This window comes from Typopeltis vanoorti, chromosome 12 (genome assembly GCF_054136105.1).
Source record: "Typopeltis vanoorti isolate ZY-2024b chromosome 12, IOZ_Tvanoo_1.0, whole genome shotgun sequence".
In the NCBI taxonomy this organism is placed as follows: domain Eukaryota; kingdom Metazoa; phylum Arthropoda; class Arachnida; order Uropygi; family Thelyphonidae; genus Typopeltis; species Typopeltis vanoorti.
Genome location: NC_143560.1, coordinates 106,645,277 through 106,666,564, shown reverse-complemented (window position 1 = coordinate 106,666,564; position 21,288 = coordinate 106,645,277). Strand labels below are relative to the sequence as shown.

General features: G+C 35.3%; 1 protein-coding gene across 1 annotated transcript in view; it reads right to left on the bottom strand.

Moving 5' to 3' along the window:
- LOC150101111 (putative 3',5'-cyclic phosphodiesterase pde-5) overlaps nucleotides 1-21,288 on the bottom strand; it is a 250,271-nt gene that overhangs the window by 63,417 nt on the left and 165,566 nt on the right. Inside the window, exons 19-22 of the mRNA XM_090401842.1 lie at nucleotides 18,747-18,861; nucleotides 10,423-10,562; nucleotides 3,277-3,363; nucleotides 22-172 (exon numbers count right to left, since the gene is read on the bottom strand). Coding sequence (XP_090257968.1) covers nucleotides 22-172; nucleotides 3,277-3,363; nucleotides 10,423-10,562; nucleotides 18,747-18,861 — 493 coding nt within the window. The remainder of the gene's footprint in view (nucleotides 1-21; nucleotides 173-3,276; nucleotides 3,364-10,422; nucleotides 10,563-18,746; nucleotides 18,862-21,288) is intronic.

The window sequence follows — 21,288 nt, the reverse complement described above, 5'->3', positions numbered from 1 at the left end:
TTAACTTTTCGCTTCACTTACCTCCAACGGACGGAAGACTTCGTCTGACTTCTTCACAATGGCATACAGGGCATTGGCTACACTAAAACCATGCGACCAATTGTGATATGGAACTCGACGGTAGTTTTTTTTCACAGTGATTGTGAACCGTGTCACGCATTCAAGATCGAACCTAAACAATAGTATATTAAAGAAAATGTCGGTTCTCATAAAGTGGAAATGCTTATATTTGTGACACACACACACACACACACACACACACACACACACACACACACACACACACACACACACACACACACATTGTTTTGTAGCAGAATTATACATTAATATCAGTGGCGTACACAGTTGGGATCTAAAGATCAGAATCTCTTTTCTCCCCTTAAGAAAAATGCGGAAGGGTTACTACACCAAATGAGACAGAGTATACCAATTTATCATACCATTTTTGTCCGATTACCGTGGTATTGGTTTTCGTTACTATTTAGCATATGCAAAGCACATGCAACATAAAAAATGAGTTGAAAAAATAGACCTTCTCCCTTCTTAAGAAGATCATACATTATTAACGCCTACGTGAACGCCACTGATGTATGTTTAATAAATATCAGTTACAAATTGATTGATTATAATATACGAGATATGGAATAATAGGAATGATTTTAATACACTTTCTAATATTCTATGTTGGGTCAACATAATAACAAAGGTGTACTTTTTTATAACTGTATATTACATTTCATTTTATATTACAATCATCATATGAAGTAATTATGAAAATGAAAACAAAATTATTACCGCTACTGTTTGGTATATTTACGTGGGGTTCAAAAAACGGATTATAAGTGAAGGATTAGTATTCGAATATTGATATTCGGAAGTAGGTTAAAAAGCTAGAAAAGCTTCTGAACATATATTTTCGATATTTAACGACCTTGAGTATAAATACTTGAATATTCTATTCAAAAATAAAAAAATAATGATAAAATAAAAAGACAGTAAGAGAAACTTAAAGAAAATAGATGCACTTCTTGCCTTCTGTCTTAAGTTATTCTGGAGCAAAAGGCACACTTCTCTTCAGAAACGGTTCACATGACTATAAATACCCTTTTTTAAATTCCCTTTTTGTCCGTATCCAACTCCATTTTGGCTGGACGGATTTCATTAAATTTAGTATTTCGGATATTTATTAAATTTTATTGCACCATCTAAGTTTTTATTTAAATCAGACCATTTTAGTAACAAAATAATTCAAAGGGTATAGTATATTATATAAAACATTACAAATAACAATGAACTATAATAATAATAACTATCTGCGGTACGTATGCCAAAAATAACGCTAGACTGAATTGTTACAATAATAAACGACATTACCATTACAAAAATTTATCATGAAAAAAGCCTTTTTTTATGGCTGTGTTAGTTCATTTCCTTACTTGATTCATGTCATAAAGTATAACTTATTACAAAATTATAAGTATTATAAAATTATTTTAAGTATAATATATAAATAAAATGTCATAATTTTATAAGTTGTTTCGTAAACATGAAAAATATTTCAGTTTCGACTGACAGCATTCCACACACACACACACACACACACTATTGTTTACAGTTTTCTGTAAATCTAATGTTGTAACCTATGGCACAGTATGACCTTTGTAGTTTTTGTGCCAAATAAACTATAAACCAACACACACACACACACACACACACACACACACACACACACACACACACACACACACACACACACACACACACACACACACACACACACACACACACACACACACACACACACACACACACACACACACACACACAGTGCGATCCACAAGTTTAGGACAAAAATTATTTTTAAAAAATCATAAATACGTGAGATAAAGATAAAAAAAAAATTGTTATTCGAAATATATTCCATTGGCATCTATACAGGTTTTAGCGCGGTCGTACATTTTTGGAGAGCTGCCGAAAATCCGCTTGTTCGATTGTCTTTAATTCATCAGTTGCAGCTTTTTGGATGGTTGAAACATTCACAAATTGGTGTCTTTTCAGCTTCTTGTTCAACTTGGGAGTAGAAAATAGTCTGGAGGAAATAAATCTGGTGAGTAATGGGTGGGGATGCTTTTGTGTGTCAAAAAGTGACGCACATTTGCAGTTTTGTGAGCGGGCGCGTTATCGGGCGACTGGAATGCGGCGGGACGAACATGTTGAATGCCTTTCAGGAGACGATCCATAACTCCTTTATAAAATTCTGCATTTGCTGTTCTCTCCCTTCGTTACGAATTCATTGTGAACCACCCCTTGAGAGTCAAAAAAATTTTCCACAACTTTTTGATGCGTGACTTTCGAAACCTCAATTTCTTCGTCTAGGACAGGGATTCTTAACCTATGGTACGCGTACTACTGGTGGTACGTGAGCCACTGCCTTACTGGTACATCTAATATCTTGAATTAAATATAGTGGTACGCTACTGGAAAAGGTTGAGAACCCCTGGTCTAAGAGATGTCTCACCAACCCATTTGGAGCTCTGTCGCTTTGTTTCAGGATCGTAGGGAAACACTAACTTTCATCTCCCGTAATGATTTTGTCAAAGAAAATTTCGTCTGCATCCGCCATCGCGATGCAAATATCCTGACAAGACAAAAAACAGCTGTCTACAAGATTAGTTGTAATTGTGATCTACACTACATATGACAGACTGGCAGATCTGGTGAGATACGCCAATCGGAACACTTCAAGGACGTTGAGAATGAAAGAAAACAGAAATCAGAGCTAGCAGCACATACAACGGAAACAATGGCAACGAACTGAAATCCTCCACATCAATTACCGCGTTTATTCAAAAGCCTTCAAAGAATCAGCTGAAATGATGAAGCGTCCTCTACAGTGTAACAAAAAACAATAGAAGCTTTTACATCAAGTCTGGTCTTCTTTAATGCATCACCGACACACCTGTATCTACTAGTAGTATGCAGCAAACAGCGTAATAGCGAATGCACGCTTTCCATTGTTTAAACATTTTCAAATATTTTTCACTAGAGATGTTAACTGTTATTACTTGCTTTCTAGTTTTTAGTTTATGTTATTTCCTGATGAAGTGAAACAAAGTATTTTACGAAACTATTCAAAATAAAAAAAAAAAGTTTCTATTTGACGTCTTTGTGGTTTTATATAGTTCTAAAGAAAATAGTTCTAAAAATGTCCTATGTCCATAGAAGCCTACGCAGCGAGATAATAAGTTTTGAATTTAGCAACTGGCTACTTACTTTTGTTCTCCAAAAAGGTCACGGAACATAAATATCGCTGCCCTCAGTTTTTGGTCCTCATCCAACAAATACGGTGAGAAGTTGAAGCTGTAAAATAGAAAATTCAGTAAATCTCTGTTAAAGTCATTAACAAAGAAATGAAACATGAAACAAGAAATTAAAGTAATATGAAATATTACTTTCATATTTTTCTAACGATTTACGTCGATCTTCCTCTGGTATTACAGAAACTAGTCTCTCTCCCAGTGTTCCCACAATTGATTGCCTGCGTTAAGCATTCTTTTTCCGACATTTCTTAGCCATATCATCATCATCATCGTAATTTGCCGACATTTGCTGTCAGCAGCAAGTATCAGACTTTGTCTCTTTCTGGATGGTGCTTTGCTGAAGCTATTGCGAAGTCACGCGACTGTCAATTTTCCTTCACTGTTCTTCAGATGTTTACTATGGAGTGCTTTAATTTTCCAATCTTCGGATTTTTTGCTATTTCTTTGTGTTTACAATTTTTTTTAGCTACTACATTTACTACTTTTTTCTTTGTGACTTCGTTTGGCATCTTTTCCTTCCTTATTTTAATGTCATTCAGTGCTCTTCTGTTTTTATGCTGTTTGCTTGACTTGTAAAAGTCCACGTCCTCTACTTTTCACGGATAAGTATAACAGATTTATACTGAGTGGTCCCTTAATTAGAAACACCTTCCAGTTTGGGAAAATGAACCATTCCTGAAGACGGTGAATCACGTGACAGTTTGCTATATAAACTCGGCAGGTAGGCATCTGACGGTCCTGTTTTTTTGTGTGTTTCATGCATTAGAATGGACACAAGAAATGACTTAGGTGACTTTGAGCATGGTATGATTCTTGGTGACAGTATCTCATAAACGTTTACTCTTCTGGGCTTTTCACAAACAACGATGTTTTGGGTGTACCAGGAGTGGTGTAATAGTCAGAGAACTTCAAGCCTACGGCAGTCCTGTGGACGAAAACAGCTCATTGGCTCAGAGGAGAATAACAAGGATTGTGAAACGTAATAGGAGGTTCACAACTAATCAAATCGCAGCTCATTACAATAGTAGCTGTCAGACCATCATCTCGGAGCGCACAGTTCTTCGCACGCTGTTACCGATGGGATACAAGAGCAGCTAAGAACAGGAAGATGCGACTCCAATGGGCACGTGATCACCAACACTGGCAGAACCAGAATATGACGGCAACGACATAAGACTATTATAGACCCTTCCTTCCAAGTAGGAAGGACGCGTCTATGGACCCTTCCTGTAGTGGTTCAGGGAATATTTTCTTGGCATACATTAGATTCAACTGGTATCCGGGGATCTAATTATGTTTGCCGATTAGACTTGCTATCTTGGTGGAAGCACTCGAGATATGAATGAGTACTTCCAGCACGACAATGTGCCATTCGACAAAGTGCATAGCTACTCCGTATGGCCAGCTCAGTCCCCACACCCGAACCGAATAGAGCATCTCTGGGATGAGGTAGAACAAGCAGTTCGCAGCAGCAACTTGCCGCCATCCAATATGCGACAATTGGGTGATGCCATTGTGACAGTGGAGAAACATCCCAGAGGAATGTTTTACACACTTACTTGAATCAAGGCCCTTCTTAAGGCAAAAGGAAGGGGGGGGGGTCTCACTCGTTATTAAATACTGTTCCTAATAAAGTAGGCACTCTGTATACATCATTTATCATTGCGTCGATGCAAAGCATGATTCATTGTTATTCATTTTAGGATTTTACAATAAAGTGCGTTTAAACAGATTTATGTCTGTCCATATTCAGTTATCTTCTACATATCTGATTACAAGGATTTGTCCAGTGTATATAATTTGGAAGTTAAAGTGTTGCCTCTATTTGGTTGCATTTCTAAATATTGCTGAATTCTGAATATTAAAGAGTAAACCTTCAATTTGCTCTTCATCCCAGTCCGCACACGGCATTTATTTGCTAATACGGCATTTCGGGCATCAATGCCTATAAATAAATGCTGTGAGAGTTATGAAAAAATATATAGAGATTACTTCTCAGGCTAATAACCATATTGGTCATTCACTTTTGGATACTCTCCATCACTTCTTCTCAAGAAACCAAACAAACAATCAAATCTGTAATCACAGGAATATATGTAGTCTTATCAAAGTCCTATTTTCCCCTTTAGAGAAATAATTACTTTTTATCTTTACTTGTCATTGCGTTCTTCAAAACCAAGTAATCCTTTGAGATATATTGCCCGCATTTACAATAAGACAGGCTTAAACATATCCTCTGATCTTCAACTACCTATCCAGGATCAACCTGAAATCCATAACGATTTCTTTCAGTGCCTTACCACAAGTGTTATACATAGGTTGTTATCTTTTCAGCTTAACATGCATAACTTTACAGTTTGCGACATTGAACTGGTAACCATTATCATTGGCCCACACTTCTAGTCTATTTCATCTTGCAGAATCTGCATATCATCTTTATTAACTATTGCCTTTCTCAATTTAGTACCATCAGCAAACTGGATGTATTCCCCTCCCCACGAAATCATTTTAGATATAATTTATCTAAAAATTAAACAGCAGTAGTCCTTCTACAGAATCCCTCTGGTATACTACCGGTTATGTGCTTTCTTTTGTTAATTCATTGTTAACAACGATTAACACACAATAATGTGCAAAAGACGTATCGAAAAATTTATTAAGATAGGCTCAAACCACAGCAAAAATTCCCTGGAAACAATGACAGTTCAAAAAAGCCATTAGATCTTTTGATCCCCTCCCTCTCCGACGCATGTAATTCCATTCCACGGAAAGTATCACTGCCATACACTAAATCAGATAGTTTTAAGGAAATGCAACCTAAAGATCATCTTCGGTTGATCCAGAATCCAGATCCATAGTTCCAGAATTACTCAATCCTTTAACGAACGAACTACTCATGATCTGTTATCATTCATCTGTTATCATTCCAACAAAATTCCGTCTCTTCATTAGATCCTATCAAGAAGAAAAGTCAGATTTCATATTTACTTTTTCTCTTTTCAAAATCACAATAATAAACATCCTTCTCCTCAAAAGAGGAAGAGTTAAGTCTTGGAAAGAGAAAAAGTCAACATGCTATTGCAATGGAGTAGACTAGGAAATGAAAAAAAAAAACATTCATAGATCCAAATATAAATTTGAAAGCCTCTTTGGAATCGACTAACTAGTGGAACATTCTGAATTTATGTAATTAAACATCAGTGGGTTATCAGCCGTGTTATACTCCCAAGATTGAGATTTTTCATTATATAATCAGTGGTAAAAAATTATCGTGCTACAATATCATTAAAAACCACTCGCTATTGATCACTGATAAAATACGATGTTCATTCGCATGCTCTGTACAGTGCAATAACGTGCATAAAAAATTAGCCGCCATATCATAATTAGTACTGTATTTCTAATTAGACGAGCGCGAGATCACTATATTTATCACACTGATGCTCATGCTGCTGATAAGATTTTTTTAATAATCTGAACAATTGCATATGTAAGTTGATCTAATTGAAGTGGTAGATAAAATTTCGAATGTGGTTGGAAATTAAAATTCTAAATTAAAGTCTCTGCCAAAATTCAACTACCAAATAATGTATAGCGAAACGCCACTACATTTTGATAGATAAAAGCTCTTTAATAATCCTTCATTGGTAAAGAATGCCTCTGATGTTTTTTAAACATTATAGACGTGCTAAAATGAAATCTGATATTTCATTTTAGAAAATAAAGTCTTATAAACCAATCGTCAGTCCCAAGTCTTTCAGAGAAAGATTTTCTCTTACGATGTTGCTATATAAGACCTCTAAAAATAAATAAAATATAACAGTGGAAAAAGTTTAATGCATATGCCACACCAGTGTCGAATATATGTTACAAAATGCTGTTGATTAACAGCATATTAAGGATCTTAAGGAGCTTACACTGTATCTTAATATATTTTTAAGTAAATTCTCGTTTAAGTAAAGCATTTTAATTAAACTTAAAGTGTTAGAATTTCTTACCTATTTTTTATACTATAACTTAATTTTTAAAAAATTCATAATCATTACGAAATCTTGTATTTTATTGTAATAATTCGATGGAAAAACATGTGGAATGACTGGCTCCTCTTTCTAAAAGTAAATTATGGAATATTCCTCAAGTATACTGGGAGGTTGAACACTGTTTGAAGAAAATCATGCATTGTCTTTACATTTCTGGGACTGGAATATGAATTACCGTATAGAGTTGATATTTTCGACATTTAAATTTTCCCAATGGCAACGTAAGGTATTTTGGCCTTCGATAAGATTCTAAATATCGGTTACACATCAGTAAAATTCCTTCAAAGACAGTAAGTAAAAGAACAAAATATTGTCAGTAGTGGGACAGTCAAGTACTGCGCAATATTGCTCATTGAAAAAGTTAGACGGAATTGCAGTAAATGTTCTTGCTTTATTGTTCTTGGTTGAAACCAAAGTTTTCTATATTTTTGTACTGCACATTTTGGTCTACCTTTGTTTAGTTTGAGGGAAAATATAATTTTCGTTTTTCAACTAAAGTATAAAGTTAACAGTCCAATCTGAATGCTTCTAGTTAAATAAGCCATTCATCCGTTCATTACTTCCCCTCATTTAAGATAACTTTATCTTAAAGTTATCTTTTTAAGATAAAGTTATGGCGATAAGATAAAAGGTATTTGTGCATTTAAAGGTTGATCTAAAGATAAAGTGTGACATAAACAAACGATGGATAGGACTTGCAGTTAATCAGGAAGAATATTATTGTTAAGCATAATAAATGAGAGTGGTGTTGTGAAAAAGGGGAAGATAGATCCGATTTTTGTTCTCCTGCAGCGGCGTTCAGTGGGTGCCCTTCTTAAGCTTGTCCAGTTTACAGAATTTGTTGGGAATCCGAGTGGCTTACATTAGACCTTAAGATCTTGTATCCCTTCACCCGCTATATTTCGAAGTATTGTAGTTATTCTGGAGCGGATGTGTTTGTCATGAGAAAAAAAAAAGCTATAGGAATGGAAACTATATATACGTTCTCGGCCACGAATATAGATGGCAATACTATTGGCAAGATTTTTTTTTTCTAAGTTGGTACATCTGTCATAAGCATCCATGAGAAATTGCAAGTCATTCTATCAAGTACAGTAGTAGGTTTTACACGGCTGTCTGAAGCAAAAGTGTTGTTTGTATCCACGTGAAGGACGTTCAAAAAGTGTAACAACACCAGAAATCATTGATCAAGTGCACGATATGGTATTGGATGACCGGGGAGTCAAAGTCATGAAATTGCTGAGACTATAGGCATTTCAAAAAAACGTAGGAGATATTTTGAATGAAGAAATGCAAATGAAAAAGCTTTGCGCAAGACGGGTCCGCGATTGCTCACAGCACATCAGAAACGCACTCGACTCGCATGAAAATCTCTGAATAGTGCTTGGAGCGTTTTAATAAGAATAAAACTGATTTTGTGCGTCGATTTATTACTATGGATGAGACTTGGATTCACCATTACACACCAAAATCAAAACAGCAGTCAAAACAGTGGACAGAAGCCGGTTGTTCAGCGCCAAAGAAGACGAAGTTGGTTCTATCAGCAAGAAAGGCCATGGCATTTGTGTGTTGGAATGCTAAAGGCATTTTGTTTATTAATTATCTAGAAAAGGGTAAAACAATAACCGGGGAATATTATTCCGATATTTTAACCATACTAGACGAAAAAACTTGTGAGAAAAGACTAGGTTTGCAGAAGAAAAAAATCATCTTTCATGAGGACAATGCACCTGCCTACAAAGGTGTTTTGGCAATGGGAAAATTAAGGAATCTGCACTATGAATTGTTGGAACATCCACCCTATTCCCCCGATTTGTCTCCCTCTGACTTAACTATCTCTTCCCAAAACTAAAACTCTTCCTCATCTGGTCAGCTTTTTTATAATTGTTATTCTTGATATAATATAATAATATAATTGTTCATATAATAAATTCCCATCCAATTGTAAATTTGGGTTCTCTCAGCCATGTGAAATAACTGGTGATACATGAAGATTTGAGAACGGCAACAAACTCTTGTCTTTGATTCATTCCGTGTCTTTATGTAGCTTGTTGCCGCAATACAGCTCTGCGTTCAGTGAAGATCAACGATAGATCAATAGATATTGCATGTATCACCAGCCATGTGAAATAGCTGGTGATACATGAAGATTTGAGAACGGCAACAAACTCTTGTCTTTGATTCATTCCGTGTCTTTATGTAGCTTGTTGCCGCAATACAGCTCTGCGTTCAGTGAAGATCAACGATAGATCAATAGATATTGCATGTTAGCATGTTATAAAAAGTTTAAATATACACGATCAATAGATATTGCATGCCACCGAAAAGATTAATATAGACATATAGTATATTGAGGTAATGGGATGAGCTACATATTGTCAATCATGGACTATAAATGGTAATGCATTTGCAGTGTAAATAAATACGCAATTCTACAGTCTGTTTTAATCCAAAATGTCAAATAAAACAAGAAAATAAATCATATCTAAGTAGAGACAACGCATCAGCAGGTTTAACTGGTTATGCGGCTGTGTATTTATTAAATTCAGGAAAAATATTTTATGATTACTTGCTGTCCATATCTAGCAAGTAAAAACTGGTGTATTAGTTAGTTTCTGATTGACAGAGCTAGCGAACTGTGATCAGAACTGCAACTTGAGTTTATTGTGAGAAAAAATCGATCTTCAGACAGAATTTGAATATATCAAATGAATGGATGTTGTGAGTGCAAGCAGTGTGAATGAATTCAAGAATAAGTATGATATCTGGTGCGTGTAGTATATGGCTTCTCTCGATGAGTCCCTGACCTCCCTGGCGGTCTCTCTTAATAATAATAATAATAGTTTTCATTGTGATGCTTATATATATATATATATATATATATATATATATATATATATATTATTTTATTATTATTATTTGAATTTCCCAAATGTTTTAATTTCCACTTTAGATACCTTACACACCATCCTAGCCAAGTCTCTCTCTCTCTCTCTCTCTCTCTCTCTCTCTCTCTCTTACTTTATTTAAATGTCAAGAGGGAAAAAAGTTAGCCTTACTCTTGAAGCATATGTTCCTCTTCAAGTGGTGGCGCTTCCATGACAGTAATGAACTCATGCTCCTTACAGGTATTATGATAAGAAAGAATTTCCATTGCAACCTTGTACTTTTGCTCAGAACGCCGAATTTTGTCATAAAGCTGCACAAGCAAACAAGAACTATTATTTAAAATTATATTACAATGTCATGACAATAGGTTAAAATTGCTCTTATTACAGGTACCCAAAAGAAAAGTAACGATTACCATGAGAGAAAAATAAAATGATCAAATGGTTACATGAAAATACTGATTACTCATAAAAGTCCTTAGTTTTCAATCAAGTTGGCAAACAAATACTTTTCCGTTATAAAAAAAACGAGGCAGTGCAGTCCTGTTATAATATACCAATGGTTTGTTCAGTTTGATAATCTTGTGGCTGTTATTGCTAACCTTGTTAACAGTAACAGCAATAGTAAAAGTAATGATACTGATATGGTAATAATAATAATAATCCTAATAGAATTTTTTTTCACTCAAATATTTGTTTTATTGATCTCTCAAGTATTTGCATATATATAATAATCATCATGTTGAGTAACATTCCAACATATTATTTTACAAAGTTCAGTACTAGGTGCTGCGTATATATAGTTCATTTTTCTACAAAGATTGGATTTCAATAATAATAATAATTTTTTTCACACAAAATTTATTATTCATACCTACTATTTACATTATATACATTTGTGTATATCTGCTTACAATAGCATAATGCATAAGCTATATACATCTGCACTCATCTAAACTTGTCTATATAAACAATGAATCTTAAGGTGAGAATCTACTGTTAACAATTTCTGTGCTAAAAATGATTGGATATTGCATATATATTATGATTTTCTGATGATATTTTACAACTTATAATAATTATAATGATAATAATAATTCAATAACAATAAAGTTTCTTATTATATAGTTATTATATAATAAGAAATATGCTGCATAATAACTAATATAATTATATTAGTTATTATGCAGCATATTTACATATATACTATTATTGTTGTTACTTTTTTATCACTACAAAAATTCAGTATACAAATAACTGAGTACATTCGTTTTTGATAAATTTGTTTGTTTGGGTGGCATTTTTGCTATCTTTCTCTAAATTTGTGCTGAGCTTATCTGAGGAACATAAGATATGGCGGTGGTTTCGTGGTTTTGTTTCAGTACCCATAGCAAGCCAGGTCGATTAATCTGTAGAGGCGAATACACTCACCCACGGACAACCACTGCATGTGCATGGTTTAACCTTTTTGAAAGGGAGGGGGATTAGATAGGCCTTATTTGTGTCTTTATATTGGTGTTTATAATATTAATACTAATTATACTAATAGTAAATAGTATACTATACTATGTATGACATGTAGTGTATGACACAGTTCGACATCTTGCAGATCTCTGCTCTTATCTTGTTCCTTACTTACGCATACATCTTTATTCATGCTTGATCGGTCCGAACCGGGCGAATACAGAATCGTTCTCTCTCTCTCTCCATAAGCATTTCCATAATAATAACCATTCCCATCATTATACACAGTTACATAACATTCTCGCTCTTACTCACAGATGCTCACGATTCCACCTATTAGAATTCAGTTTCCCTGACTCTCTATGTCAGATTTTTATCACTTAATAATTTTTCAAGACTCCTGTTGCCAAACGCATTCAATTGTAGGCCTCTTATACAAATCAAGTCTTTCCTCAAACTAACTTTACACATCCAAAAACTCGTATCCATTCTCTCTACACAGCCCATGCATCGAATGGTTTGCTATCGCAGCCCTTCTTCGTAATTCATTTCCATCATATCTAGGTGATATACTAACGATTTTTACTTTCTTACTCTTCACCTTTACTTCTTCCAACAACCTTTTCATATTCTCTCTCTCATATATTGAATTTATCGCTAGTTAAGTCGTTGGTATCTACCAGAACTACAACCTCTTTTCCTTTTTCCTTTTCTTTTCTCTTTTTCAATTTCTTGCGTTATATTTTTAATTTTTGCTCCGGGAAAACTTGACATTATAACCGACTCTTCAATTGGTATGTTTTAAGATAATATCCTCCTTTTTACAAACTTACCTTTACTTACCAGATTTTCGTTATTACGCTCTAACTTATCCGATTCTGTACTTTGTTCTTTTCCATTTTGCTGCTGAACTTTTCTTTATTCTTCTTGTGTTCTTCTAAACGTCGAAGACTTTCTGCAATTCCCTCGTCGTCTGTCTAATAATCTGCTTTAACCTAGCGATTTCGGATGTTGAATTATTTTCCATGATTTAACATCCGAAGTAGTGAACAAGAAGGGGGGGAAACCTTCTTGTTTACTACTTCGCTGTTCTTATTAGCATTCCGTTTCTTCTGCGTTTTCGGCTCCATTGTACACCTGTATTTAATATTACAATATCACAATAAAATATGTTATAAAGACACTAAATACTCTAAAAACACGAAAATCTATTCTAATATACTATAAAATAATAATTGTCTAAGGAAAAACACAATCAAACAGATAAAAACCAGCAATTTTACACGAGCGCTAAATTACCTCCAAAACAGAGTATAGTAATATAATGTATCATATAGTATAGTAAATATATGATAAAGAGCCAAGAGGCTATTTTTCCGGCGGGGAAAATTAAGTTAAAGGGATAATCAATGAGGGATTTATTATCCCTTTAACTTAATAGAAAATATATGTACTATAAATACTAAATAGTAGTAAAATACCCTAGTAATAGTAATATTAATAATTGTAATATTTGTTGAGATGATTACTATTATTTGCCTGCTTGGTTGGCCAAATGGTCAGCGTATCCCCAACCAACAAACTGTAGTGTAGTTACGAATTCTGCCTCAACATGAATATTTATGATTGTCCTTAGGGAGGGGGATGAATTTCTTAACTCCGTGGATGATCACAGCACCGCGTAGAGGCTGAAGTGGCTTGAAAAAGTTGTTTGGTCTTTAGATTAGGATTTTCAGATTTATATATACATATATGTATATATAATTTAGCAAAGTGTTCTTGATAAACTATTCACTATTCGTCATATTGATGTGCTAATCAAAATTTCTTAACTCTCTGTTATTTACTTATAAGGCACAAAATTTAACAGTTACATTATATTACAAATCTATATACACCGTGTTGCAGAGATTATTCTAATACACTAGTTGCAAACCACCTACCACACTGAGCTTAAACGCAAAAGATGAACGCTGAATAATTGCTGTGCACATTACTGGAATTGGGCGCATGGCGAATTAACGGACTTCTATGAGGTGTTATATCTGTAATAATAGTCATCACTTAGCATTTGACTGCAGAATACCTAGCGTATTAGAGATTCTTTCATTAAATGAGAAGCGTAGTGAAGAAGAAAAATAAAAATGTCAGACCATCTAAACTAGCTGAGAATGCGGAAAAGAGTTGTGTTCCATTCATGTGCACAGTATTAGAAGACACTCCGAATCCTTTCCAGAACGCAAGGAGCCGATATGAGAGCTTTTTAGATGAAGGTGCCTTCACCCGGTCGTATTCAACGGAGCCAGAGTGTTTCTCTTCCCGGAAACGCTCGCTTTCATAAAGCATGCACACCGACTGGCGAATATCCAGTTAACGGACATAATACACTGAATTCATATTAGTTGCTTCAGCGGTACAGATCTCGCCGTGAACAATTATGGAATGTATGAAATAACTAATCACGATATGTTCATCCGATCTCTTCAGATCAGATGGACATGTTTAAGTAGACTAGCTGCCAGGAAAACGTTAATTCTTAATTTATCGTTCTCTTATTATTATTATTATTATTATTAACATTCCGCGATAGTTCAGTGGATACACAATCCAGTTGTGTATCACTATGAATATGCACCATATGCCTATATTATTACATCTGTAGCAATATGTTTTAAGGAAATGGAAACGCAGTGGTAAGATTAATCACCAGAGTCTCGTGAACAGAAGAGCATTTTTGGGATAAGAAATTCATTGAGGAGAAGACAGACCAACACTTCCTTATTCACTGTACAAACTGACATTTTGGTGGAGGAAAGAGTTGAAATATCAGTGTCTGCTTTTCAACATTTAGTGGAAAGCCTACTCAAGAGTTGCAGTGAGTTGATCCCGGTATAGAGAGGTGTAGTGAAACAGTCAGATGTCTATGAAATTTCTGCAACACAGTTTAAATTTAAATGTGGTTATTTGTATTGATGCCATGATAGAAGGGATGATATAAGCATCTGTGTTATTACGTTTGTTTATGATGACGAGATAGGAATGAATTTTTCATACATTAATGTTTATCTCTGGTGGTATATAATTAGTACTGACTGTAGATGTAAATTACATGTCGAATATACTAATCGAGATTAGATTTGTATCCCACTAGGCGTATCAGGGAAGTATTTCTCTCTGAATGTACTTCTGTAGAAGCTTCTTTGGTTTGATTTGAGGAAAGTATAAATGGTATGACAATTGTAAGTGGAATTTTTGGATGTGTGTGTGTGTGTGTGTGTGTGTGTGTGTGTGTGTGTGTGTGTGTGTGTGTGTGTGTGTGTGTGTGTGTGTGTGTGTGTGTGTGTGTGTGTGTGTGTGTGTGTGTGTGCGCGCGCGTGCGTGCGTGCGTACGCGTGCGAAGATGCCGAGTAGTGGACAGCGGGTGGGGGGGGTTGTAAGTTCCTTGAGAGTAAAACTTGTATTTATTGGACAGTACCTGGGATTAGGGAAGGAGATATTAGTTAGTGTGCATTGTAAAACGCTATGATATTCTTTAGGTGGGGGGGGGGCAAGTGTTTTAAAGTCCGATAAACTGTCATCATCTTACGCAATGATTTTTATGCAAAGTTTTGTTGTTCGAGGTGTTTATTTTTTTTTTTTTTTTTTTTTTTACGTAGAGGCAGGAATAGTGTTCAAACCTTGTTCGTTACAGCACATTATAGTGTTTTGTATTGTCGAAAATGTCAATATAACATTTAGTATTAATTTGTTTGTATACAATGACAAAGATGCTAGCCCAAACAGAGTTTTGCCTGTCATTGTGTCTCCATCGTAGGTAAAGCATCTCCACATGACATCGCGGTCACCACACTTCACTGGGACGGTACACTCTGACAAATAATGTTCTGCTGACGGCGGCCTTACTTAAACACGTCCATCTGATTTGAAGAGTATGTACGGTAAGTCGTCATACCTGACTTTCTAAAGTACTGTCCAGTCACTACGGCGAACTCTCTACTGCGCATACAAATTTAGGAAGAATGTTTAGGGTATCCTTTCCTTGGAATTCCTGGTTATATCAGCTGGGGATGCAGTGATGGACATCTGATCGAGAGAAACAGTTGATTCTATTTGTGTGGAGTGGGGGAGAGTGACGGTTTTCCAGCATTCTCCTATTCCTTTCTTCTAGTTTCTGTCCTAACTACTTCTTGCACCACCAAGCTTCCACTTTTTTATTAAACACCAATCACGGTTGACCTGAAACTCCAGATGCTGCATTCGCACAAAATGATCGACATCTAATATGACAATGTATAATGACTCCTCTTCAGGAGTCATTTAAACCTTCTCTCTTTCCAGTTTTATAACTGACTGTAGTTATTTAAAACGTGCCTGGTCTTTTATACCTTGAGATGCTCGTATGGTTTGTTATTATAAGCATTACTCGAGAAAAATTAAGTTCTCAGTGTAAAATTTGCATACTGTGTCTGTCATATATATCACACATGTTTCTAGATATCTCGCTTTTTTTTTTACTTTTTTCCGCTTTTTAGTTTTTCCTTACTTTTTTATGTATTCCTTTTCCCACTTTTTGTGTTGATATTCTGAGGACTTCCATTTTCTTTTAGGATCCTTTTCAACGATGACACTGAAATAGATCGTCATACCTGAAGTGACAGAAAAAAAGGCAACTAAAGAAACAGTAAACTTCAAAGTATATCACAGAGAGGAGAAATAAGGAGAATCATTAAAAAAGTTAATAGGAAATGAAACTCAGAAAGAGGGGAAAAGGAGAGAGAGAGAGAGAGAGAGAGAGAGAGAGAGAGAGAGAATAAAATACAAAAGATAAATTTAAAGACAAAGAGACACAGGCACGAGTCCGAAAGAAGTATACAGAAACAGAGAGAAAGGCTGCAAGACATATAAAGAAGGAACGGAAATCATTATATTTACACTGGACCTGAATTAAGGACTGAACTGCAAAGAAATCGGGAGAGAGATACACAACGTGAAAAAGACATGTAAACAAAGATAGTCGAAAATCAGATGAAACAAAGATACCTAAAAGCAAAAAAAGCAAAATAAAAAAATAAAGTACATAGTTCCCTTGTCCAAAACAAAGAATTGACATTTTTCCGACTAACGACAGAGTGCAAAAAGCTTTCTTTCCGGTATGACACTTGGAAACACCAACATTAAGGAACGTGCTCATTAAGCTGTATGGGATTTTTTTTTTACCGAAAATAAAGGAAAATAGTACTAAAAATCTGTCAAACAAAATATATTCTATTATCAGAGGAGCTTGGCTCTGATGTTTGGTGCTAAGTCCACGCACTACATGTGGATATCATAACACAGAAATAACCTAAAAGAGTGCCTCCAAAGGAGTTAGAAAAGCTTCATATCTTCAGTAGACATCTGAAGACAGGCATATGCACTAAGTATTAATCAAATGTCCTGTTTTATCACCCGAGAGAGAGAGAGAGAGAGAGAGAGAGAGAGTGATAACTTAAGACGATCAGTCTACGATCCGATGGCTCATATTTGAAAGGAAGCTATGCACACTCTAGATGTGATGTCTAACCTGCACTACAATAGGTCAAAATTTTATATTAATTCTGTTCGACCTCTCATTCACCATTATCCAGACAGAGACGAATTCTGACATATTTAACCAGATTATCAAATCTTTATCCCCACCCATGGTAATTATATATATATACACACACACACACACACACACACACTATGTTCACAAAAGTATTTGGACGCCTTACATATATTTGGACGAAAATATTCATAGTGTCTTCGTTAAGATGTGCTGCATGTTTTGCGCTGAACACGATTTCAAGATGCCACGTTCAGTTGAACTGACAGACTTCCAACGCATTTTTTTTGACCACAACTAGGTGTCCAAATACTTTTGTCAACATTTGTGTGTGTGTGTGTGTGTGTGTGTGTGTGTGTGTGTGTGTGTGTGTGTGTGTGTGTGTGTGTGTGTGTGTGTGTGTTAACTTCCTTATAAAATTCACTGTTCCTCATACTTTCCATAGATACGAGTTTACTGTGCTAATTACATGTATTTTCTGACTCATTTACTGCTTTTCAGGCGAAATAAAAAATGTGGGTTAGTTGATAAAACTTTATCAACTAACCCACATTCACTTAAAATGCCCTTATAAATGGTCTGCTTTCCTACAAGGGATTTGGACCCAAAATCTTTGCATGCAGTGGACACGATCGTGCTTCCGATGCACCACCCTTCTACTTGTTTGTATATACTGTATACCTACTCAGTCTTCTTCACAGTCTAAAGAATCAAGAAAACTAACAAAATCAAAGAAATATATGATTTTATCAGTCTTTATGACTTGACCACTTCTAGTTCATATGAAAATATTTTTCCTGACTGCGAATTTAATACGCGTTTTGTTTGAAGGATCTATCAGTGAGTTCAATTTTATATCTTCACCTCACCTAGACATCTGATTCAGGTTTTTTTTTTCTCTCTCTTATTTCATATTTATCATATTTTATCATCTCATATTTTTATTCAATGGAATCTATCTGGAACTGTGATACCTGTAAATAGACACTTATAGAGCCTCCGTAGCTCAATCAGTATAAAAGAAGCTCTCTGATCGAAAAGACCTGAGTTCGATTCTCGTCTATGACGTGAGGAACCTTTGTCTGGTCTCTTTCGACTAAAGGTGAGTTAGCCGGTCTCATACGGAGGTAGAGGGCTTTTTTCACCCAGAAACTCGGATGTTTCGTCCCTCAGAACAGGGAAACTGTCCCCGTGAATACACAGGGATCTACAGTCATAAAAAAAAAAAATACAAGTATATACTTAATCCCCCAATCAAGAGGGTTCAACCCTCCCCCACCAAAAGGGAGACGAGGGAGAAGGGGGGGGGGTACCCGATACGATTATTATTATTATAGACACTTATGTAAAACTTTAAAATTTCTATATCCTTATAAATGTTTTAAGGATATAGAATTAAGACTAGATGTATTTTATTTATTAATAACATTAACGTGACTCCTACCTTGGCATGATGTAAGGCAAGTCCACAATAAATAGCAAAAGTTGCAAAAGCTTCTTCATCTGCTTTATTGAACGTTCCATTGATCTTATTGACCATTTGCACAACACCTATTACGCTGGAAATAAAAAAATAATAATAAGTTTGTTACCTCGTATAATGCCGAAGACGACAAAAATGTAATTCTTTGACAAAGCTTGTCATTTCACTCGGAATCCAAATGTAATTACGAATCTATTACAGTGAAGTAGAATTTAGAAGGTTAATAAGAAGAATAATGCTAAAACTGCTCGGCAAAAATATTTTCACGCACTTGACACCTGTTTTGTGATGCATGTTACCACGCGCGCGCACACGCACGCGCGTGTGTGTGTGTGTGTGTGTGTGTGTGTGTGTGTGTGTGTGTGTGTGTGTGTGTGTGTGTGTGTGTGTGTGTGTGTGTGTGTGTGTGTGTGTGTGTGTGCGCGTTTGTAATATTTTGTATTTTTTATTCATTTTTGCCTTATCCGGAAACCCTGTTATAGAGATTGAACATGGATCTTTTTTAAGCCATCTCAGGCCTCCAATAAGCGGACAGGCGGTCTCACACAGAGCATCTCCCGCCTATACTTGAGCTGGTATAACATTAAACTATTGTATTTAATTAGCAAGCAGGTACTACAAATTCCTCGGTGCCTAATTTAAATTAAACACCGAGGAAGTTGATTTGAGTGCGTGTATATATGCTTTAAATGCTATCATGTGCTGTCGAATTTGTTGATGAGAGACAGAGAGAGAGAGAGAGATAGTACAAAATTGATTCTTCACTCTCTAAATTGCATATCCATCCAGTGTACTGAAGTTATCAATAAATTATTTTGTTTACTTTTATATTTTTTCATCTCTTTAGGTTTTATTTCACTGCTTTTCACTAATGATAATGATTTAACTCATCTTCTTCGGAGAACTTTCACTTCTATATTTTATTTTTATTTTATTTTGTTTTTTCAGCGGTGAGGAAAGTGCTTATGTTGCGATGCCGTTCTAGCTTCTTGGAAATCTGCCAAAAATTTTAAATCAATTTTAAATCGTCCTCTAACTGCTCTTCCCACCTTATTCGTGTAGGTTAGGTTGGAAGGGGATCGCTACGGGCGCCTTGAATGGAAAAGACCGAGATTCAAATTTCTCGCGAGCAACCTTATAAAGGTTGCTCGCGAGAAATCTTAATTTAAAAGGACCTTTTAAATTAAGATGAGTTAGTCAGTCTCATATGAAGATAGTATGGCCTGTTTTTTATTATTATTATTTTTTATTTTTATAAAATAGGCAAAGTGGTTCTTGAATACCCATTACTATTCTGAGCAAAGCAGACCAGATGAATGAGTTTAGTTGGCCTCTACCGTTGAATTTGGCTTCGAAAATCAGCATGGTATAAAACATGTTCCATTTTCACTTGCTTTCTACTATTGCTACAGGGTGTCTCAGAAAATGTATACACGCTTTTACAGCCGGTAACACACTAAAGTTTCGTGTGTAACTGATTTGAATAAGGGCTGGAATGAGACTAAGCTTTGAGGAATGGAAATTTATCCTAAAGTGCTACTGGAAGTGCGAGAACATAAGTGAAGTGTAAAGACGGTTTAGAAGGGAGTTTCAGAGATCCACCAACGTGACTCACTATTACTCAAATTAGATCTAAGCGTTCTGTTTTCTGATTTCTCTCAGTAACTTCATAGCGCGCTCAGAAGAGCGACGTTGTGTGCGTCCATTAGTTGGAAAAACTCTTCCATTTGATTCATGATGTTAATCTTTGAAGTGGAGTTAGTTAGTCTCATGTGGATTTTTCTGTTGGAAAACTCAATTTTTTCCTCCATATAAACAGACCTATCCGCCATAGAACACCAACAACTTACCGATAAAAATACATTTAATGAATGGAAGGAAGGTAATTGTGTAATGAAGCGCCCTCCTGCGATGAGTCTTGGAAATATAAGAAGTATATAAAGTAATTTATTTCTAAGTGATTTTCATTTAGAGCGATTTATGTTAGTTAATTACAGTAAATATTAATATCTAACCATGAGCTTTGCTTGAGTTCGCTTTCCATCACTTGCCTAGGAAAGAAACGTGTTTAAATATTGTTTGTGGGCGGAGGAATTTTCATCGTATTAATTATCAGGCCAGTCTTAAATTAATCATTTAAAGACTAATCCATTCTTTTTCTGCGGAACGTTGGAGAATTTATCACAAGACTACCTCAGGCACACTGTGTAACATGAAATGTCCTTCGGTAATAATAAAATTCCAGCCTCTCATGTTACTGCTTATTTATTTTTATGTAAGGATATTTCATGTAACGCAGTGTGTCTGAGGTAGGTCTCGTGATAATTTCTCTAACATTCTGCAGAAAAGAAAAAACAACAACACTGTTTTGAATTTTAGCCGACAAGCCGGCTTTATCTTCCGGAATACAATTAAATTTTTAGTCTGAAATTCAATAAAATCGCCTCGTGCAAATACAAATAATAGTTAGGCTTAGAACCATCGCTTCAATCTGCTTTCACAG